Below are 19,929 nucleotides of genomic sequence, written 5' to 3'. Positions count from 1 at the left end.
GAAAGGGAGGGGGGAGACAGAAGGAAGAGTAAGAGCTTTAAATGCTAAGCAGAGTTTGTATTTGTTTCGGAAGTTTACTGATTTAGGGGAGTAGAGGAATGTGGTTGGATCTAAGTTTTAGGAAAATCCCTTTGGTAGATGAATGGAGGGTTGATTGGAGTGGGGAGACATTTGAGACAGAAAGACCAATTAGAAGTCCTGTTGTAATAGTCCAGGCAAGTGGTGGATGTGTGAGTGCTGAGAAGGGGAAGTATGCAAGAGAGGTCACAAAAGTAGAAACAAGACTTGACAGCAGATTGGAATTTTGGGGAAAGTGACAATAAGGACTTGAAGATGACATCAAGGCTGATTAAGAAACCAGCCAATTCAGTTGGACAGGCTTTATTGCTATCTTAGAATGAGATCAGTACAATTTAAAAAACATATTAGAACCTGTTATTCTGTGTTCCACCGAGAGTATGATATCATCTCCTAAATAGTGGTGACCTGGGAAATTTTAAATGCTTTTGAAGAACTCTTAAAGATAAATTAAAAACAAAACAAAACTGCAGTAGTAGCATCAAAATGCTATATTATACTTTTATAGGAAATCTTTTTGCAGAAGTGAGTCTAAAATTAATATATAATTGCTGTGTTTGTCCTTCATTCTTGAAGAGGACCATGACATCAAGATGATGACACGACTTGCAGTTGACTTTGATTTGATGGAGGGTGGGCTGATATGATATGTGTATATGTGTGTCTGTGTGTGTATAATTGTATATATTGTATAATACATACAATTACATATGGATAAATACAATTGTGTACTTGTATTTATATATAATTGTAAGTTTAGTAAAAGCACATTCTTTAAGTTGCCTCCTTAGTGAGTAATTTTAAAATGTTGCTAGCCCCTAAAGGATCTTAAAAAATAACCAGATTAATTTTTTCTGTTAAGCCTAGTGATTACTTTTTCTGTCTGTTAGTCAGATAGAACATTCAGTTTTATTCAGCATGGATGTCCATTGAGTACCTTTAAAAATATTGAATCATTTCAAGGTGCTTTAATTATTGCATGTTTAATGAAACATTTTAAAATCTATCTTATGCTATGTGATTATATTAATTTTTATTTAAAGATTGGTATGTGACTTGATCAAAATACATTTCAATTGAACAGGTATGGGTAGCAAGCATTGAAAATACTTGTCTAATTTCTGATACATCTATTTTGAGATGAAACTGAGTTTTAACTCATAATTTTCACTATGCAAAATGTTTTTTCAGAGTGAAGTGAATCATTAATTCTGAAGATCTCATAAGTATAAATTCTAAACTAATATGACATACTTAATGCATACACTGCATATTACCTTCCTTCAGTGCTTTTTTTTTCAGTTTAAATTAACTTCTGACCAGTAATCACATTGTTCAAGCTTCACCCCATTCTTTATTCTACAATTCCCCCATATTCTCTGTTTTTTCCCCAGTTTTCTTCCTCTGCTTCCTAAACTTCCATTTACAGCCTTCTACTTCTCTACCATTTTTTTCTTCCTTCTTTCCCTCTCCTTTCCACTCTCTGTCTTCTTCCAATTTTTTAGTACTGAAATCTGATGCTTGTTAGTCCTCATTATGAGTGAGGAAGTGCTAGCTAGGTGAACAGGAGAATCAGCACACAGGTACATTTTTTCTCTTAATTGATGGGATTAATAAAGCTTAGTTAATGGAATTCTTCTTGAGTAAGACCCAAAAGAATGAAGTAACATGGTATATTTTGGATATGTAATATGTCGTCAAGTAAAAGTTTATTTTCCTCAGTTAAAACTTAACCCAAAATTTATTCACGCATATGGGACATAGGTACTCAGTATTTGACCAAGGCTGACACAGGAGTTGGACTATATATCCTAGTAGATGCTGACTTTCCTGCCTCATTACCCTAGAGGTAGTTAGGTAGATTACTTTTAGAATGAGGTATGTAAATGAGAAGATCTGTTAATTAATTGTAGCCCTAAAATGCCCAGCTTCTTAGTAATATTTTTACTATATTTAACAGATCATCTTATGCAAAATCTTGGTTTAATTCAAAATATGTACAAATGTAATTGTTAAATATGATTTATCTTATATATTTTCATGGTACAAACTTTTAAAAGTAGTTTGCAGGTCAGGCCATCATTTTGTACTACAAATGAACACATGCAGTAGAAATAGTGCTGGATTTAGAGTCAAGTGCTTAGTTTAAATTTCATTTCTATCACTGTGATATTGGCCAAATTACTTGAATTCTGTGGTCCTCAGTTTCTTTTCCTGTAAAGTGATGGGATCTGAACTGCTCTATTTCTTTTAATACTACTACCATGCTTTTGGTTACCCAGGTTGACCATCTTAAGGTTGTCCTCTGTCCTTAACCTACATCACCAATCAGTTGTCAGTCTTTTCATTTCCACCTCTACAGTATTGTTTGGAGCGCTCTCCTCATGACTCATAGTTACCACACTGTGTAATGTAACAGTTTCTAAATGTGTTACATTTGGACTGGACTTTGAAGAAGACAAAACAAAAGAAAACCTGGAGCTCAGCTTTGTGAATGTGATTGAGTCAGTTGTGGTTGCTTCTTGTTTCCTCTTTAGGATTCTTCCCCAGCAGCTCTCAGGGATGTGACGCGTTTCTTCGCCACAAGATGACACTGATATCTCCTTCAGTACTGAAGAAATATGGCATTCCTTTTGACAAGGTATTCCTGGAAATTATTTTTAAAATTCTACCATTATAATTTTTGTTTAACATGAATTTAAAGGAGACAAAAAGATATTTTTTTTATATTTAAATTTCAAAGTTATAGTTGATATTCCAAAACCATGGATTTCTTAGAGAAAGTTTGTCTCTGATATTTCAGTTGTTGATCAAGTGTTAATTATTGATTTTTTAAAGAGTTTATTTAATATAGATTTCATGGTGATCTATAGTTAAATTGAATAAAATTAAATTTGAATAAAACATTCATTAAAATTTGTCCTATTCGGTAAGCAACATTGTATTTGCATTTATATGATTTTTTTGGCGTAGGATAAAGTAGTGATTGTTAATTCTATGATTGGAATCTTACATTTTAGCATTAGAGATTTTAAGATAAACAATGAATTTTATATATAATATGACGTGGACTTTTTGGTTAAACTTATGGGAGGATTTTATTGTTTTATTTCTTCAGAGTATTTCTCCAGATTAATTTCTACAAAATTGGGTCCATATCAGGTTTTTCTTTTTTCCTATAGGTTGTGTTTCACCCATAACATTTTACAGAATATGGGCATTTTTATGTGAACAAACTGAAATGAAAAAACTTACCCAGATAAATCAAATCTCTTTGCGTTTGAGAAAGTTTAAGTACTTAGCCACTTTAACATATGTGTCCTTACCTCTTTATTTTTTACTTGATGTTTCGTACCCTAATCCTGCTTTATTCTACCTTGGAAACTTTTCACTTCTGACTAAATCAGCACCTCTTTTTACTCCCAGGCAGTGGAAGTACTACTCTTAGTTTTTTCAAAGCAGAATTTTTCTTTATGCTATTAATCGTTCACTATATTGCTGTCCTCGGAAAACTCCATTTCTTGGATTTCTTGTATAAGGTCTACTTTCCCAATATTTTTGTACTTTCCTGAATAGTTCTTGATACAAAACCTTTTTCCTTTTCTTGTTCAATGTACTTTTTTTTTTAAACTAGCTAAAGTATTTGGGAAATAAGCTTGTAAATTACCATAAGCATAAAAACACAAATACCAAAGCCTAAAATCCCACTATAGGTGACTCTATTTTAAATAAATCTGTCAGTAGAGAATAAGTGAGAAGTTCGTATGAAGGAAGAGCCACAGTACATTGTACAATGGAATGCAATGAAGCCCAAATCTTGAACTCTTTCCTACTGGGTAGAGAGCTGTCCCTGGTGACATGTCTGCTCTTGACTGAATCCTCCTCATGCAGCCTGCTAAGAAGATCCTAGGCTCTTGGTGCCTTATTTTCCTTTCACTTTTCATAGATATTGCTGCTCCCTTCCTTTAGTGATGTTAAGGCCCTTGGTCATCAGGAGCAGTTTGAATAATAAAGACAGTGATTACAGCAATGGTTCTAGCATTAGGACACTGGGAAGGTGGCCCTTATATCCCAGGGGCCCTTCAGGTGTCCAGGGCAGCTGGGAAGCACTAAGAGCTTTTGTAGACTAGAATCCAAAGTTCAGCATAAGTGAATGGAGAACAGAGACTCTGTCATATTGAAATTCTGTTATTTTGTGTCTTTGCTATAGGCACAGAAATGGTGAGTTGAAACCTTCTAAAATTAAGTCCTGCCAGGTTTTGTGGGCTCAGTAAGTGAACCATTTTATTTTTTTGAAGGGGTTTGTGTGGCTAGGAGATTATTTATTTGTGATATCATTGAATGAGAATTCCCTGTATGGAAAGCCCCTTCACTGTTACAGATTGTTGATAACTAAGTTTTAGAGAGTTGGTTAAGTGATGTGCCCATGGTCGTATAGCTCCTATATGTATTAGACATAGGACTTAAATCCCCAGTTCATCCTCACTCTAAGGCCAGTCATTTGGTATGGTAGAAAGGATATTCAGTGTTTCTGGAGTCAGAGAAGCTGGGTCTTAGCTCTGATACTACATGTGTGACCTTTGGATTACCTCTTGGGCCTCAAGTTTCCTTGTCTATAAAATGAATAGTTTGGACTAGGTGACCTTGGAGATGCCTTTTAGATCTATTATATTTTCTTTCATTTTTAAATGGGAGTTAATATAGGTGTGTAAACAGGATGGTGTCTGTGTAGGGACAAGTCTTCTCATTGGAATTTGCTTAGATGAAACTTTGCCCTTTTCCTTACTGTCAAGTCACATGATGGGACTTTGGGAATTAAGACTTTAGGCAAGCCAACTCCTATAGAAAAGTAGCATTTATGCAATGGCCATTGTTGATGGTTAGTTTGTAGGGTTTCAGTGGAATGGTGTTTCATGTGGTAAAGAAGTTTGTATTTCCAAATCTTCAATGGATATTATTTCTTGCTAGTGTGTTGATCAGTAAGGTTGGGAATTACTTTTCTGATAGCAGAATTTCAGAGTTAGATTCCCTCTGACTTATGCATGTATAGGCATTGACTCTATATTCCCCAGATATTTCCTTTATTTTACTATAGAAGATAATTTGATTTGGAGTTTCTCTTTAGATGGAATGCAGGAAGGAGAAAAGTCATTGGACCCTTTAAATTGTCACATCAGAGGGGACTGGGATTATAACTTTTTCTCTTTATGAGTTCTTTCTGTGCCTGACATTTCCACTCATAAAACTATCATCTTTAGATATGCTGAGACTCTTAAAAAGTGAAAAAACAGACTTAGGACTCCCGAGAGTAAGATTTAAATGACTTCGCTACTCAGTAAATAATCTTTTCCATTATAAAATCCCCAAATGGAGCTATACTTCATAGATCTTAATTGCTGTCATCCACAAACAAAGTGATGTTGTCTCAGATGACCTGATTTGGTAGATAACTTTTACAAAAATCTCATTTCTTTGCTTTTCTTTGGGGTTTTGTAAAATTAAAAAAAAATAAGGCTTTTGTTTGCAGTTAGAGTGTGCTACACAAGGTAAATTAAGTGCACGTGCAAACACATTAGCTTTTGAAATGATCAATATTGATTCTGTATCATTTTCTTATTGGTCCTATTCACATTTAATTAGTTTTAGTCTTGTAGTCACTCATAAGTCATGGCTGTTTGCCTGTGAAACTTAAGTTTGGAGATTCAGAGAGCTTGTAATGGGTTAAATTCAGAAATCTGACTCTGCTGCTATTCATGGATCTATCTTTGCCTCAAGGAACTTAACTGACCTTGGGAGATGTGTGTGAACCTAAGGGAGTTGGATCTGGTATTTGTATAATACCAAGCTGTTGTTCAGAGAGGACTGGTTTGCTGTCCAAAAGGCTGAGCCATCATCAGTACTCTTGCGGGCGGACTTGAATAGTGGACTTAGTCACAGGAAAGAAAGAATTACCAAGCTTCCTGCACCTCAGCTCTATAACCAATCATATTATTCCCTGTGCCTCAGTTATGCCATGATGTCATCTATTCTGTTCTGTTCTTTGTGCTCTACTTCCCCAAACCTATAAAACAAAGCTGTCCCCTTCATTCAGGGTCTCAGCTGACTGAGTGATTGGTAGATTCATGTTTTACTAATGAATTGATTATGCTCAGAGCTTTTGTGCCTCAGTTTACCACATTTTAACTGTTACACTTTTATCTACATCTTTTTTAGAGATGCATTATTTTATGGGAACATAATTTTACACTATTACATTACAGTGTAAATGATTGCTCTTTTGTCCTTGTAGTTTATCATGAGTATGTCTGCAAAGAGGCAAAGTAAGTCAACCTTTTATTCTGGCAGTAGTTTGACTTGATATTTCATGCTTGTACAAACACTAGGGGAGTATAATTTTGAAGCACATTCTTTTGGAACAAATGATATTTTTAAGCAGGGTGGGTTTTGTTTTGTTTTGTTTTGTTTTGTTTTGGGGGAGCCGAGAAGGCGAACATATAGAGTTCCACTGAGTAATGAAGGTGATTTTCTTATCCTTATTTTATGAGAAGTGCTAAAAATAGTTAAAAAGAATGAATTTTGTAGTGTCATCCGTACAAGGAGGAGGCAGCCTGTTCCCAAGTGTAGCTGTAATTAATGGGATTCAGTGAGAATGTGACTATAGAGAGAATCAGACTGGGATCTCTCTTGGCTTGGAGCAATGGAATGGGAAACGTGCTGTCCACTGATAAGGGACCTTGCGCTTACTAGGCGACAGCTGAGCTGTTCCTCTTACTGCAGTAGGACCCCTGCTACCATGACATCCCTCCGTAGTGAGGGGCTGGGTATTGAGGTACATTTGGGAATTGCTGGTGGTGAGATGACTTTTACTGTACTGTGTTATTTTAGGGTCATTTAAATTCCAGTTAAGATCACAATCTGTACACCTGTATTTATGCCTGTATATGATATATAATTATGCACATATGCTTATCATACTATTTTTAAACCTGAAGAAATTATACAATGTTTTTTCATTTTCTTGCCTTCAAGTAGTACTCATTGTTTAAATCAGTTTGAAAGATGGAGATGAAGCATAAAGAAGAATGTCTTGATACTGTAAATTAGTAAATATTTTATTGAATTTTGATAACCTCCCCATAGTTGGGTGACAAGTTTGCATCTCATTTCCTCATTTGTTCCCAAATAAAATATGTCAGCTGACCTTTCCTTTTTATATGACTTTTCCAGTGATCTAATGTCCTCTCCAGCTCTAAATTCTATTACTGTAGAAGCGATATTCCCTAACAGAACAGCCACAAAAGTTATGTGAAGTTATTGTTACCCAGATGACAAAAACAATTGAATAAAGGGATTTTTCACCCTAGAACAGTCATGTAAATAGGATAGAAAACAGGCCAGAAAGGTGAATTGATATGGACTAGAAGGTTGTGTGACAGGCAGAGCTAGCCATGACCCATGTCCTCTGACTACAAAGCTAGAAATTGTTTTCTCTCTCTTTCCTATACCATGCTGCCTCCCAGATAGGAAGTCCATTATTATGTTAAATTCTATAAAAAGATCAGGTGTTTTATATGAAACTTTATACTTTGGAGGTGTATATTAACCTTGATTAACCTTGAGATAGAGTTCTTGATCATCAATCAAATATTAGGTGATTAATTTTTAGTTCCCCAGAGCCATTTTTAGTTCCCCAGAAGATAGTTTCATTGACCTGTTTCTACTATTGTACTCTTGAAAAATTTTGTTGTGACAGGATATAGGTTGCTATGGAGGATATGTGGTAGGCATCTAGTATAGGTTGAATTTTCTGGATATGTTTAGCTTTCATTTAGTTGGTGACACTGAGAAAAAATTTGTGTGTAAGTGCCCACATTCCACTAAAGTTTATGTCATATTCCATCATTCTAGTGTGATTATAAAACTATTTGATAAAGGCCAAAAGCCTATGCTGTCAACCTCTAAGACATACGGTTGATTTCATATTGTGGTCAGGAACCTTCAGTGTGTGTTGAGCTCTCTCCTCCAAATTCCCGCCAGATTGGTTCTGAATGGTCCAGATGGCCCTTTGAACTTAGAGCTGACCAAGTCTCTGATAGTTCAGTATGGTAGTGTCTAAAGCCTGGAATATACAAAGGATTTTAAACCAGTTTGGTAATTTTCATTCTCATATTTACTAGGGAAAAAAATAATAAAACTTTGACTAGAATGGCTTTTCCTCCTTTGCAGTGGCCAAATATACCATATTTAGAATGAAGATGTACCATTTACGCTGTTATCCGAAATTGCACAAATATATTCTATTTATCCTCACTTTGAATTAAACCTGAGCACATGGCTTCAGGGAGTCTGCGGATAGTTTTCAGGGTGTTCATGAACTTCAGAGCTACATCTTAATTTTCACTGAACTCTAACAAATTTAAAGTCCACGACATAATACTGTCGCAGTGTTGTTTTTTTTAATGGGTAAAATAGCTCTTTAGTTATTTATTATATTAAGCTTTACATTAGGTTCCTTATTTTTGTAATGAATGCTTACCTCTTGTAGAACTCTACATGCAGATGACTTTGAGATGTGAGGGGAGCACTAATGGCTATAATTTATAATGTTAGCATTCATTAGAAAATGGGAGGAAATGGGCTAAATGCAACTCACCAGGAAAAGAACTCACATATTTTGTTAATCTCAAGGAATAAATGGAAATTTCCTAATCCAAATTTGGATAAGTAAATTTTCCAGAATTAAATTTCTAAGAATTTTTCTTGTCTTTGTTCCCATTTTCCATGTCTGTAGGACCTATATTGACGGGTCTGATGCCAATAAAAACTATTTTTCAAAACAATCCCTGCTCCACACCCCTCAAATGCCATAATGATAATTATCTTTAGACACTCTCCTTAATTATATGGATTGTTTTGCATTAGCTCATTGAATAAATCTAATTTGTTATAAAAATGAAATAAAACAAATGAGATAATATATAGTGTATAAAACATAATAGCATATATAATTATATAGCATATAGTGCATGATGTAATATAAACAACAAATAATAAAATAAATGCAAAGGAATGAAATAAAAATTGTGTTAGTAATCTAAATGTAAAAATGATCTAGCGGTGAGAGCTGTGATCAGATTGGCAACTGAGAGGACTACCTAATAGTGTTTCTAGGCAGTAAGCTTTCTTATGGGGCTTGAATGTATGTATACCCTAAATAAATGCATACACATGCAGATGTGCACACATAAGCACATATTTCCTCTCTCAGAGATGACTTTTCTATTAGGAATAATTCAGTCTGTTATTTTATAGCTAGGTCACAGAGGATAGAGTGTTGGACATGGAGTCAGGAAGACCTGAGTTCAGCACACTTAGTAGCTTTGTGACCCTGGGCAAGTCACTTAATCCTGTTTGACCCAGTTTCCTCATCTGTAAAATGAGCTGGAGAAGGAAATGGTAAAACATTTTTCAGTATCTTTGCCAAGAAAACCCCACAAAAATGGGGTCACAAAGAGTTAGACATAGCTGAAAAAACAGAATGACAACTATTATAACCAGTAATAGTTTTGTTACCAATAATAGTGGATAGTATTTACATAATATAAATAATATTTAACAATCATTAAGGTTATTGATTATAAAAATGAATTTGTGAATAGCAAGGCCAAGATTATCTAAGTAGCTTAACAAGAGCAGAGGAATTTTTCAAGATTTTCAGTGTAGTAGATTTGAAACGTAGATTGAGATCCTTTAACCAAAATCCTGTTCCCCTCCACCCCCAGTTTACTTCCTCTTTTTAGAGTTTAAAAAATGATTTCAGGAGATTAGTTGTGAAACAATTTTAAGTAATTAAGTGGAACATGAGACCTATGAAAGTTATATTAGGAGGAACTTTTTCTGTACTTAAAATATCATATACTTTTCATTTTATTCCTTTTAAAACTGGACGTATTACTTGTTATTCTATGATGCAGGTCACTCAGGAGGCTGGAGAATTTATGATCACTTTCCCGTATGGATACCATGCTGGTTTCAACCATGGATTCAACTGTGCAGAATCTACAAATTTTGCTACCGTCAGATGGATTGATTATGGAAAAGTGGCTAAATTGGTGAGTTATGTTACAAAAATAAATAAAAAATTATCTGTTGTTTCTAGTATTGTGTAACAAATTTAACATGTGAAATGTTTTTTAACTTTATTTTGTCATGTGTATTTTAAAATTTTCACTTGTCCTTTATTTCAGATTTGTTATATTTACTGCTTGCAAAATATAGTTATGTGGAAGCATTTTCCTATTGTCATATTTGTAGAGGACCTGTATGTTACACTGAGAAATAATTTTATCCATGCATTATTTTAGTTTATGTCTGTCCTGTAGTCATATTTCTTCCTGATAGGCAATTTGCATGAACTTCTCATTCCACAGTATTTTGCTCTTCTACTTATTGGAAATTCACAGTTTAGACAAATTCTTGAAAATGGGCTGTGTCTTATAAAAATGTAGCAGAAAAGGCTCCTTAAGGTCGTAGGTTGTATTCAAAATTTAGGTAAATATTGGGAGGAGAGATATGGGTGGAGGTTAAATGGATTGATTCCTGTCGGTAGTATATTTTCTCATCATTCAGAAATTGGAATACATTATCAGAACAAATCTAGTTTTATGTTATTATGCAATGTTATCTCCTGCCCGGTGTTTTCCATTCTGTTCACATCCTCTGTATTTTCGTTCACGAGCTGCAACTCCTATTAAATTTAATTACTTCTTCCCTGCGGCTTTAAATTGAGGGTGGCTTCAAAATGATGGTTACTGCTATTAAGTTTGATTACTTTCCCCTGTGACTTTTTTTTTTTGGTGGAGGTGCATATCCTGGCAATGAGAAGTTTCTAAATGTATCTGTATGATGTTTTCTGTAATCTACATTTAGATCAGCTGTGTAGAGTTAGCAAAAGACAAACAGAAGGCTTTCATTTATATAGTGTGTTTGTAGTTTCCACTTATCCAAAGTATGAAATATAATTTGTTGCATATTGATAAATTTTTTTCTCATGGAACTATTGTGAAAATTGCTAAAATCTCTCTTTTGAGAAACGATATGGCATTTATTTACATGCCTAATTATAGAATAAGATAGCAAATAAAACAAAAGAGAGTTTAGCTGGATAATAGTCTAATGAATTTTGAATTAGTATGTGACATTAAGTGAAACAAGAGACTATTTGCAGGGTTTTTATTTTTTTCTGTTTTGACCAGTTGACCTAGGGAGATTGTTTAAAGAACAACTGCTGTTTTATAATTTTTTTTAGAGGCTACAATAGGTATACTACTTCAGATAATACATACTGAAAATTCTGAATAGGATAAAGTTATTTGAATAATTTGGATAATTATTTAAATAATGTATTTTTAACGTAATCCACTAAGGATTTTGTTTTATACCACACTTGCATCAGTAGTGAAATAATTGAGTAGAGTGCTTATATTGATATTGAAGTTTTTTACATTTATTTAATATTCAAAATTCATTGTTTATGGAAGAATAATTTCAATATGAAATTGTAACCTAATTCTCATTATTCATAATGAATAATCCTATTCTTTAAATTGATGCCTGGCTGTCCTTTGATTAGGCCTATTCTCTCTAGTTGTAACTGTATTATTAGACTGAGAAGCAGTTGTTTTATTAAGGATTTTTGGCTTTATTTTGAATCCTGATATTTTACTAAGGCTAGTAGTTATTTCATTGGTTTTCTCACTGTTTTCTCTATAGAGTTTTCTGAGTAAAATTATGAATTATTCCATGTATTTTGGCAGTGTTTACATCTTTGATTTCTTTTCTGTGTCTTATTTCTGTTGCTGGAATTTCTAGAACTATATGGGGGAGAGGAATAATCCTTATATTACCCCTATATTTGTCAGTGAAGATGGCAGTGTTTCTTTATTACAATTTTGGTTTTAGATATGATTTTTTTACTATTAAAATAGTACTTCTTTGCCTATAATTTTTAGTTATTGTCAAAATTAATAGAAAGTTATAGAGAAATCATAATCAAAATAACTATAAAACTTCACAAAACATTTGAAAGTCAGTCTCCCAAGACACATATTTGCAGTTATAAAATACTTTATAGAAATTAAGGTCAATTTAAATAATTGCATATATCATCATTACTTGTGATTGGGATGTCCTTATGTAATTAGAAAAAAAGACTGTACTACCTAAATTAATTTACAAGTTTAGTAAACTAAACTACAAACTAAAACTATCAAGTACTTACTTTCTAGAGCTAAAATAATAAGACCTATAATCTCAAAATAACAGTGAAAAAAATATAGAAATGAGGAAAAAATAGCTCTTCTAGACATTAAGCAGTAATCATCAAAATTATTTAGTACTACTTAAAAAATAAAAAGATCAGTGGATCAGACTAGATTAGTAAGCTGTTTGAAAACGTAAAGATCTACATCAGTGGTAACTTTTTTTAATCTTATTTTTAGATTTGATCTAAATCCTCCTCTATTAAAGTTAACTTTATTTTATCATCAAAAGAACAGTTTAGCAAATGCTTACTTAAGACACCTGGTTGTATAAAAGAATTTTTTTAAAGCACCTTGTTTGTGCCAGGTACTGTGCTGAGGTCTGTAGTTACAAAGAAATGTGAAAAGAGTCCCATTTTCTTTTCTTTCTTTCTTTTTTTTTAACAAAAGCCCTGTTTGTTTTTTTAATTGAATTATTATTTTTTGTTTTCAGCATTCAACACTTCCATATATCCTATATTTTCTAATGAATACAGATGCAAAAAAAATTAAGATATTAGCAGAAAGAATACAGCAGCTTATCATGAGAATAATACATTATGATCAGGTAGGATTTATACCAGGAATGCAGGGCTGGTTCAATATTAGGAATACTATTAGCATTATTGATCATATCAACAACACCACTAACAGAAACCACATGATTATCTCAATAGATGCAGAAAAAGCTTTTGACAAAATATAACACCCATTCCTTTTGAAAGCACTGAAAAGCACAGGAATAAATGGAACTTACCATAAAATAATAAGCAGTATCTACCTAACACCATCAGCAAGCATTATATGCAGTAGGGACAAGCTTGTGCATTTCCAATAAGATCAGGGGTGAAACAAGGATGTTCATTATCCCCACTGTTATTCAATATGGTATTTGAAATGCTAGCTGTAGCAATAAGAGAAGAAAAGGAAATTGAAGGAATTAGAATAGGCAAAGAAGAAACTAAGTTATCACTCTTTGCAGATGATATGATGATATACTTAGGGAATCCCAGAGAATCAAGTAAAAAGCTACTTGAAATAATAAACGACTTTGGCAAAGTTGCAGGTTACAAAATAAACCCATGTAAATCATCTGCATTTCTGTATATTACTAACAAAGCCCAACAGCAAGAGATAGAAAGAGAATCCCATTTAAAACTGTGTGTACACACACACACACACACACACACACACTCTCTCTCTCTCTCTCTCTCTCTCTCTCTCTCTCTCTCTCTCTTCTATCATAGAATAGGGAACTACTTAACATTTTTAACCATTGTGATGGTGTGGGCAGATCTGTTCCTTGATAATTTTAGTGGTTGTGTAGGAGGATAGGTAGAAGAAGGGAAAGGTAAAAGCCCAAGATACCAATTAGGAAGCTGTTACAATGGTCCAAGTGGGAAATGATGAGACTCTATATAAAGGGGGTGGTGGCTGGAGTTGAAGATGTGATAGTAGACCCTAGATGAATGATGATATTCTCAGTAGAGACAGGGAAGTTTGATTGAGAGGAGGGGTTTAGAGGAGCCTCTTCAGCAGGCAGCTGATGACATTAAACTATTTTTCAAGAGGAAGATTAAGGTTTAGATGGATTCTAGAGTCATTTCCTGGGATTTCCATCTTGGCAGATGGTGATTTTGAAATGCAAAGATTATTGGGGGAAGAGGATGTAAAAGTTTGCCTAGTACATGATTACTCCCCTTCATGAACTCAGCATTGCAGCTGTATTGATCTGTATCCTGTGCCTTACTTGCAGTTCCATCTTTTGTCCTGTGCCTTTGGTCTGACTGTCTCACATGCCAGGCAAAGGACTATGTCAGTTAGTGCCTGCTTTTGTGGCCCACACTCAGGGGTGGGGTGGTTTTGTTTTGTTGTTGTTGTTGGGTTTTTTGCCACTCCAAGATTCAAAGGCTAATATAAACTCTGAAGATAAGTACTCATGGGCCTGACTTATGGTTTGACTTAGTGGCTGATGTTGTGGTCCTAGGTTCAGTCCTTACTTTTCCATGGTTACGTATGGTTGAGTCCATGTTGTTGTTCTCAGGTGGTTGTGAGTTCCTCTATTAGATTGTCAGGTACGTAGTAGGTGCTTAATAAATGTTTGTTGACTAATTGATTGATTATTAGCTCCTTAGGGCAATAGATTGTCCTTACCTCTTTGTGTATCTCCAGTTCTTAGCATGATGTCTGGCACATACCTCGCTCTCTTCCACACAAAAAGTTTTTCTCAAATCAGTGTGATAACACCAGATGCAGATTTGCTGAAAGGGTCTCTGACATGCATTTTGAAATGGCTTACAATATCATGCAGTCAAAATTATTTACTTTATATTTTGTGAATTTCTCCATCCCCTGTGTGCTTAAGAATTCTCTCCTTAGATATAGTTATAAAAGGTGCCTTCATTCATCATTCTCTATTTGTACATGATGAAATCCTTTATGTAATTAAGTCAGTTATTTCTGACATATTAGGCAAGTATACTCCTGCTATGGACCTTGTATTTTGCCAAATGGCGTTCAGGTTTTCTCATCCATTCCTACTGAATAGTAAGGTCCCTCTCCAAGTAGTGAATAATATTCCAGTTATTCATATTATTTTTTATTTTTTTTACAGTGTTTCGTAAATATGAATGTTTTTTAATGGAGTTTTTAAAAGTTTTCAGTTTTTGTTATTGCTGCATAGAAATAAAAATAATTTTTATGGTTTGATTTTGTAGCCTACTACTTACTGAAACTATACTATAATTTTAGTTTCTTTTTTACTTTGCTTAATCTTGTCTGCCCTCAATTTTTTCATCTGTAAAATGGGTCTGTTAATAGAAATTACTTGATGATGTAAGTAAGGTGCTTTGTAAACCTTAAAGCGCTATATGCACATTAGCTGTTTTTATTATAATTAGTATAAATAAACTTTACATTTAGTCAAAAGGTTTTTTTCAATGTATATTGATTTACTACTGTGATTTTGGTTTGTGATATGATTAATTATTTAATACTGCAACATGTACCATGTTTTATAGCTATCAATACCATTTTTAGAAATTTTGCATTGTTGTGGGGAAATGTATTGGGAAAGCTTCTCATGTTTTTGCATTACAAAACTGTAAGCCTTTGGAGGTAAGTGTGTATTAGCACAAGAGTAGGAAATCGATGTGTGATTGCATTGGTATGGAGAACTACTCTAAAAGAGTTATGTAGGGAGCTTCCTTTAAAGGAAAAGGAAATTCCTTCAATCAATGCAGGCCAAAAATTTCTTTTGAGGAATTCAATTTTTTTGCACTTGAGAGAGTTACCTAAGTGACTTGTCCAACCAGTATGTGTTAGAGTTTGGATTTTAATCCAGGTCTCCCTGGCTCTGAGATTGATTCACTGTCCACTACGTTACATTGTCTCCTCTTTTATCATATTAAAAAAAATGACCCTTTTACGCATCTGAATTTTAGAATTTTTAGCAAAGGGGAAGGTAGGTGGCTTACTGAATAGAATATCAGTCTTTTGGAATCAAAGAAAGATCTGTCCTTGGATTTTGCTTCAGATAGTTAATAGCTTTGTGACCCTAGGGAGGTACCTTAACCTCTATCTGCCTCACTTAACTGTAAAATGGGAATGGTAATAGCATCTCCCTCCCTTAGATGTTGTGAAATAAAATGAAACAATGTATGTGAAGTACTTTGCAAATCTTAAAGCACCATATAAATGTTACCTATTATTATGATTATCATTGTTATATGTACCTTTTATTTTTTCAAAGGCTTTTTCTGTATCTCGTGATGTGATTAATTATATTGTCTTCCTAATATTGAAACCATATACTATTTCTGATACAAATCTAATTTGTTCATAGGAAATATTTTTTAATATATTGCTGCAGCCTTTTGCAAGCATTTTGTTTAAATATTTTGCATCAACTTTTTGTGTAGTTCAAAAAAAGTTTTATTGAGAACTTTATACCCTGGACATTTTCTGATACATCCTTCTCCCACCTTTTAATACAAAGAGAGAAATAGTCAAGCAAAATTAGATGACATAATGGCCGGATCTCACCACATTTTAGTTTGGCAGTTGTAGAACTGAAGAATGGAGGGTCCAGCTTTTGGGAAAGCTTCAAGAGGGAGATAGCATTTGAGTTGGACTTTAAGGAATTTTATTGGAGGATTGGTCTGTAGATTTGAAAGTTGCTTAATTTATCCTGGTTTGCCCTGGATTCTGTATATTTCAGTTATCTTTATTCTTGCTTGACTACAATACCTGTTGGCCTAGTGCTTATTTTTCACCATGCTAAAGAACAGAAATTAAAATTTGGTTGAATTCAATTCTCAGGAGGTGCCCATTCAGTGATTCTGAACTTAAAAGTCCTGGTACTTCAGATGGCTAGCATAGTCTATTTCCCTGTTGATTGTTTTTGCTTCCTTGATGTCTGGCCCCTGTGCCCCTACTCTGTTCCATTCCCTTTTCCTTAATTCTCATCTGATCTTTTTAGTTAATGTTAATGATGATTACTAAAACTAATGGGCCAATTTGTTCTTACATATTCATCACAGACACAATAACAGCATTACCGAATAAATCATATAAGAAATCAGTGCTAAAATTGGTATTTCATCTGTTAGAAAACAGCTTGCCTACGTTCTAAGGCCAAACCTATGAATATGAGTATAAACTACAGATTTCAAATGTGGCTGAATGAGTTAAAGTAAAGGGAAAGCAATCATAGTTTATTGATATTATATTAGTTTTTTCTTGTAAAATAGAATATATTTACTAAATGTACAAATCAATTTTTTGAAATTTTTAATTCATGGATCCTTGTGTGGTAGCTCTAGATAAGTTATTAATTTTTAAGTGCAATGAAAAATATTATTTCATACTATTTTATGCTTCATAAAAGCAAAATTGACAGAATTGAGATTAGTTATGTTTAATTCACTTATTGAATCCTTTGTGGTGAAACCTTTATTACAATAATGCTGTACTTGGTGTCATGAAAACTGCAACATTTTTCAGTTCTCTTTGCCTTGATTGAATGCATATCTGTTATCCTTCTTAGAAACATAGGAATCAGAGATTTAGAGGTAGAAATTACCAAGAGGTTACCTCTTCCGTTTGCTGCATTTTGCATTGGGAAAACTGAGACCTAAGATGCTAAGGAATTATATAAGGTCTTGTAGTCAGTAGGTGACAAAAGTTGTAGTTGAACCCAGGTGCTCTAACTCCAAATCCTGTACTTTTTCCTCATAAAAATCTAAGTCTACAAAGATGAAAACACATCTTGGTCAATTTGTACATAAACATATGGTATATATGTAGGCAGTTACGATGTATGCGGTAAGGATGGAATGGAAATATGGAGAAATGAGGATGATTGAAGTACGTTTAACTGGCTAGGACCTGAGTACAGAGGGCTAGGTGGAATTGTGTTTATTTTTCTATGTTAATCATGAATGATGATTGGTTTCAGGTTCTAAAAGCCTATAAAAATTCCCATTGAGATGAATCTTGGCCTAAAACAATAATACCTTTTCATTTTATTTAGCATATTTTAGTTAAAAAAAAGTTCTTGTGAGCATTTCCTTTCCGCCTTTGCCAAAAATTGAAAATATTATTACATTGTAGATGCTTTCTAAACAACATCTAATGCAGAGGTATCCAACTTTCTGTTCCCAGTCTGCAGAATTCCATAGTGTAGCAGCCAGATAAAAATACAGTTGGGAAATACATAACAAAATGAATAAAAATTCAATAAAATACAGATAATGTTAATATGTGATTTTCTAATCACATATTCTAATATGTCTATCTATTTCTATTTGAGTTTCCCACTGCAGATCTGATGAAACAACTTAACTTCTTCTCAGTTCATTCCCTTAAAAAGATTAAGCAAAACTGCCTGATAGAATGTTTGTGACTGATAGTACTGCCACTTTTAATTTTTGCAGTTTGTTGTATACAGAAAAATATGATGATAGATGTTTTAATGTAAGAACTTTAAACTGTTGTTGAAAAATCATCTGTTTTATTTGACGTGAGTTATTGCTGTATTTTATGTTTTTTGCCTTTTAGTGCTACCTTTAGCTATACTGTTGAAGTTACTGTGTCTGTTACTCTCTTGGACTTTCTTTACCCTTTTCCCTCCTTTCCTCTGTTCTTCCCTCCTTTCATCTCTTCCTCTTACCCTGTCTCCCTCCTTCCCTCATTACCTGATTCAAGAATCTACCATCTTCAACTACTACAATCCTATATCTGTCTGTACTTCTCATGTGAACTCCATGAGAAAGTTATCTTCACTGGACGTCTCCATTTCCTTTACTCTCACTTCCAAATCCTCTTTAGATTGGCTACTAATAGCCTACCTGAGATGGAACCGTGCTCCCCCACCTTATCGGTGATCTTTAAATTGTCCAATGTGATGACCTCTTCTCAATTTTCTTTCTTTATGACCTCTCGGTAGCCACTGACGCTAGTTGTCCCCTTCTCTGGATACTTTTGTCTGTCTCTCTCTGTGTGTCTCTGCCTCTTTTTTCCTCCCTCGCTCCTTCCCTTCATTCTCTCTCTTACCCTCTCTCCTCTTCCTCTCCTCTTACCGTAAGATCACTTTTCAGTTTCCTTAGCTGGATTTTCTTCTGTGTCATTCCTCCTAATCATGAGCCTTTCCCAAGGTTTTGTCCTGGACACTCCCTTCTTTTTGTTTTATTCTGGGTTATTTGATGATCTCATCAGTGTCTGTGGATTTGCTTTCAGTTTCTATGTAAAGAATTCAAGATCTATTTATCCAGCCTAATCTCTCTCCAGAAATCTAGTCCCAGATCACTATATCAGTGTGTCTAAAATAGAACTCACTGATGTTCCCCCACACTTTCTGTTCTTCTACATTTCCTATTATTATCATGCTCCCAGTGATCCAGATTCATAATCTTGGTGTCATCTTCAGCTCCTTAGTTACACTCATCCTGTATGCCCATTGTATTGAACACATCTTGTTATTTGTATCTTCACAACCTCTTATATACAGCTGCCACCATAGTGCAGGCCCTAATGACTTCTCACCGTTTCCCTGCCTCAAGTTTGTCCCCATTCTAATCTGTATTCCACTCAGCTATCAAAATTATTTTCTTAAAGCTTAGTCAGGCCATGTTACCCCTTACTCAACAAACTTAAGTTTTCGTCATTACTTGCAGGGTCATAACTTACTCTCTCTCATCTTTTATTTGATATTTAAAGCTTTTCGCCATCTGTCCTCTTCTGATCCTATTCTTCTACCACTGCTCTCCACACACATTATAATCCAGCAGGTCTAACCTACCTGTTTTTCATATCACCTAAGACTCCATCCCTTTGCACTGACTGGTCCCCATCCTTAGAATTTTCTTCATATTCACCTCTACCTCTTATTTTCCATGGCTTCTATTAAGATTCAACTCACATCAAGCATTTTGAATGATGCCTTTTTAATGCCTTCCTTTTGAGGGCAGGGACAGTATTTTTGCCTTTCTTTTTTATTCCAGCATTTAGTACATTTCTTGGCACACAGTAATAGTAATACATACTTGTTGAC

General features: G+C 34.2%; 1 protein-coding gene across 22 annotated transcripts in view; it reads left to right on the top strand.

Annotated features, from left to right (window-relative positions):
- The window catches only part of KDM4C (lysine demethylase 4C), a 544,029-nt gene that overhangs the window by 198,269 nt on the left and 325,831 nt on the right, over positions 1 to 19,929 (top strand). For all 22 annotated transcript variants that reach the window (XM_072596853.1, XM_072596740.1, XM_072596750.1 and 19 more), the window contains 2 exons: positions 2,616 to 2,719; positions 10,053 to 10,190. In XM_072596853.1, coding sequence (XP_072452954.1) covers positions 2,616 to 2,719; positions 10,053 to 10,190 — 242 coding nt within the window. The remainder of the gene's footprint in view (positions 1 to 2,615; positions 2,720 to 10,052; positions 10,191 to 19,929) is intronic.

The sequence above is a fragment of the Notamacropus eugenii genome, chromosome 1 (genome assembly GCF_028372415.1).
Source record: "Notamacropus eugenii isolate mMacEug1 chromosome 1, mMacEug1.pri_v2, whole genome shotgun sequence".
Classification (NCBI taxonomy): Eukaryota; Metazoa; Chordata; class Mammalia; order Diprotodontia; family Macropodidae; genus Notamacropus; species Notamacropus eugenii.
The sequence above is the reverse complement of the archived record's forward strand: the minus strand, read 5'-3'. Positions and strand labels throughout refer to the sequence as shown.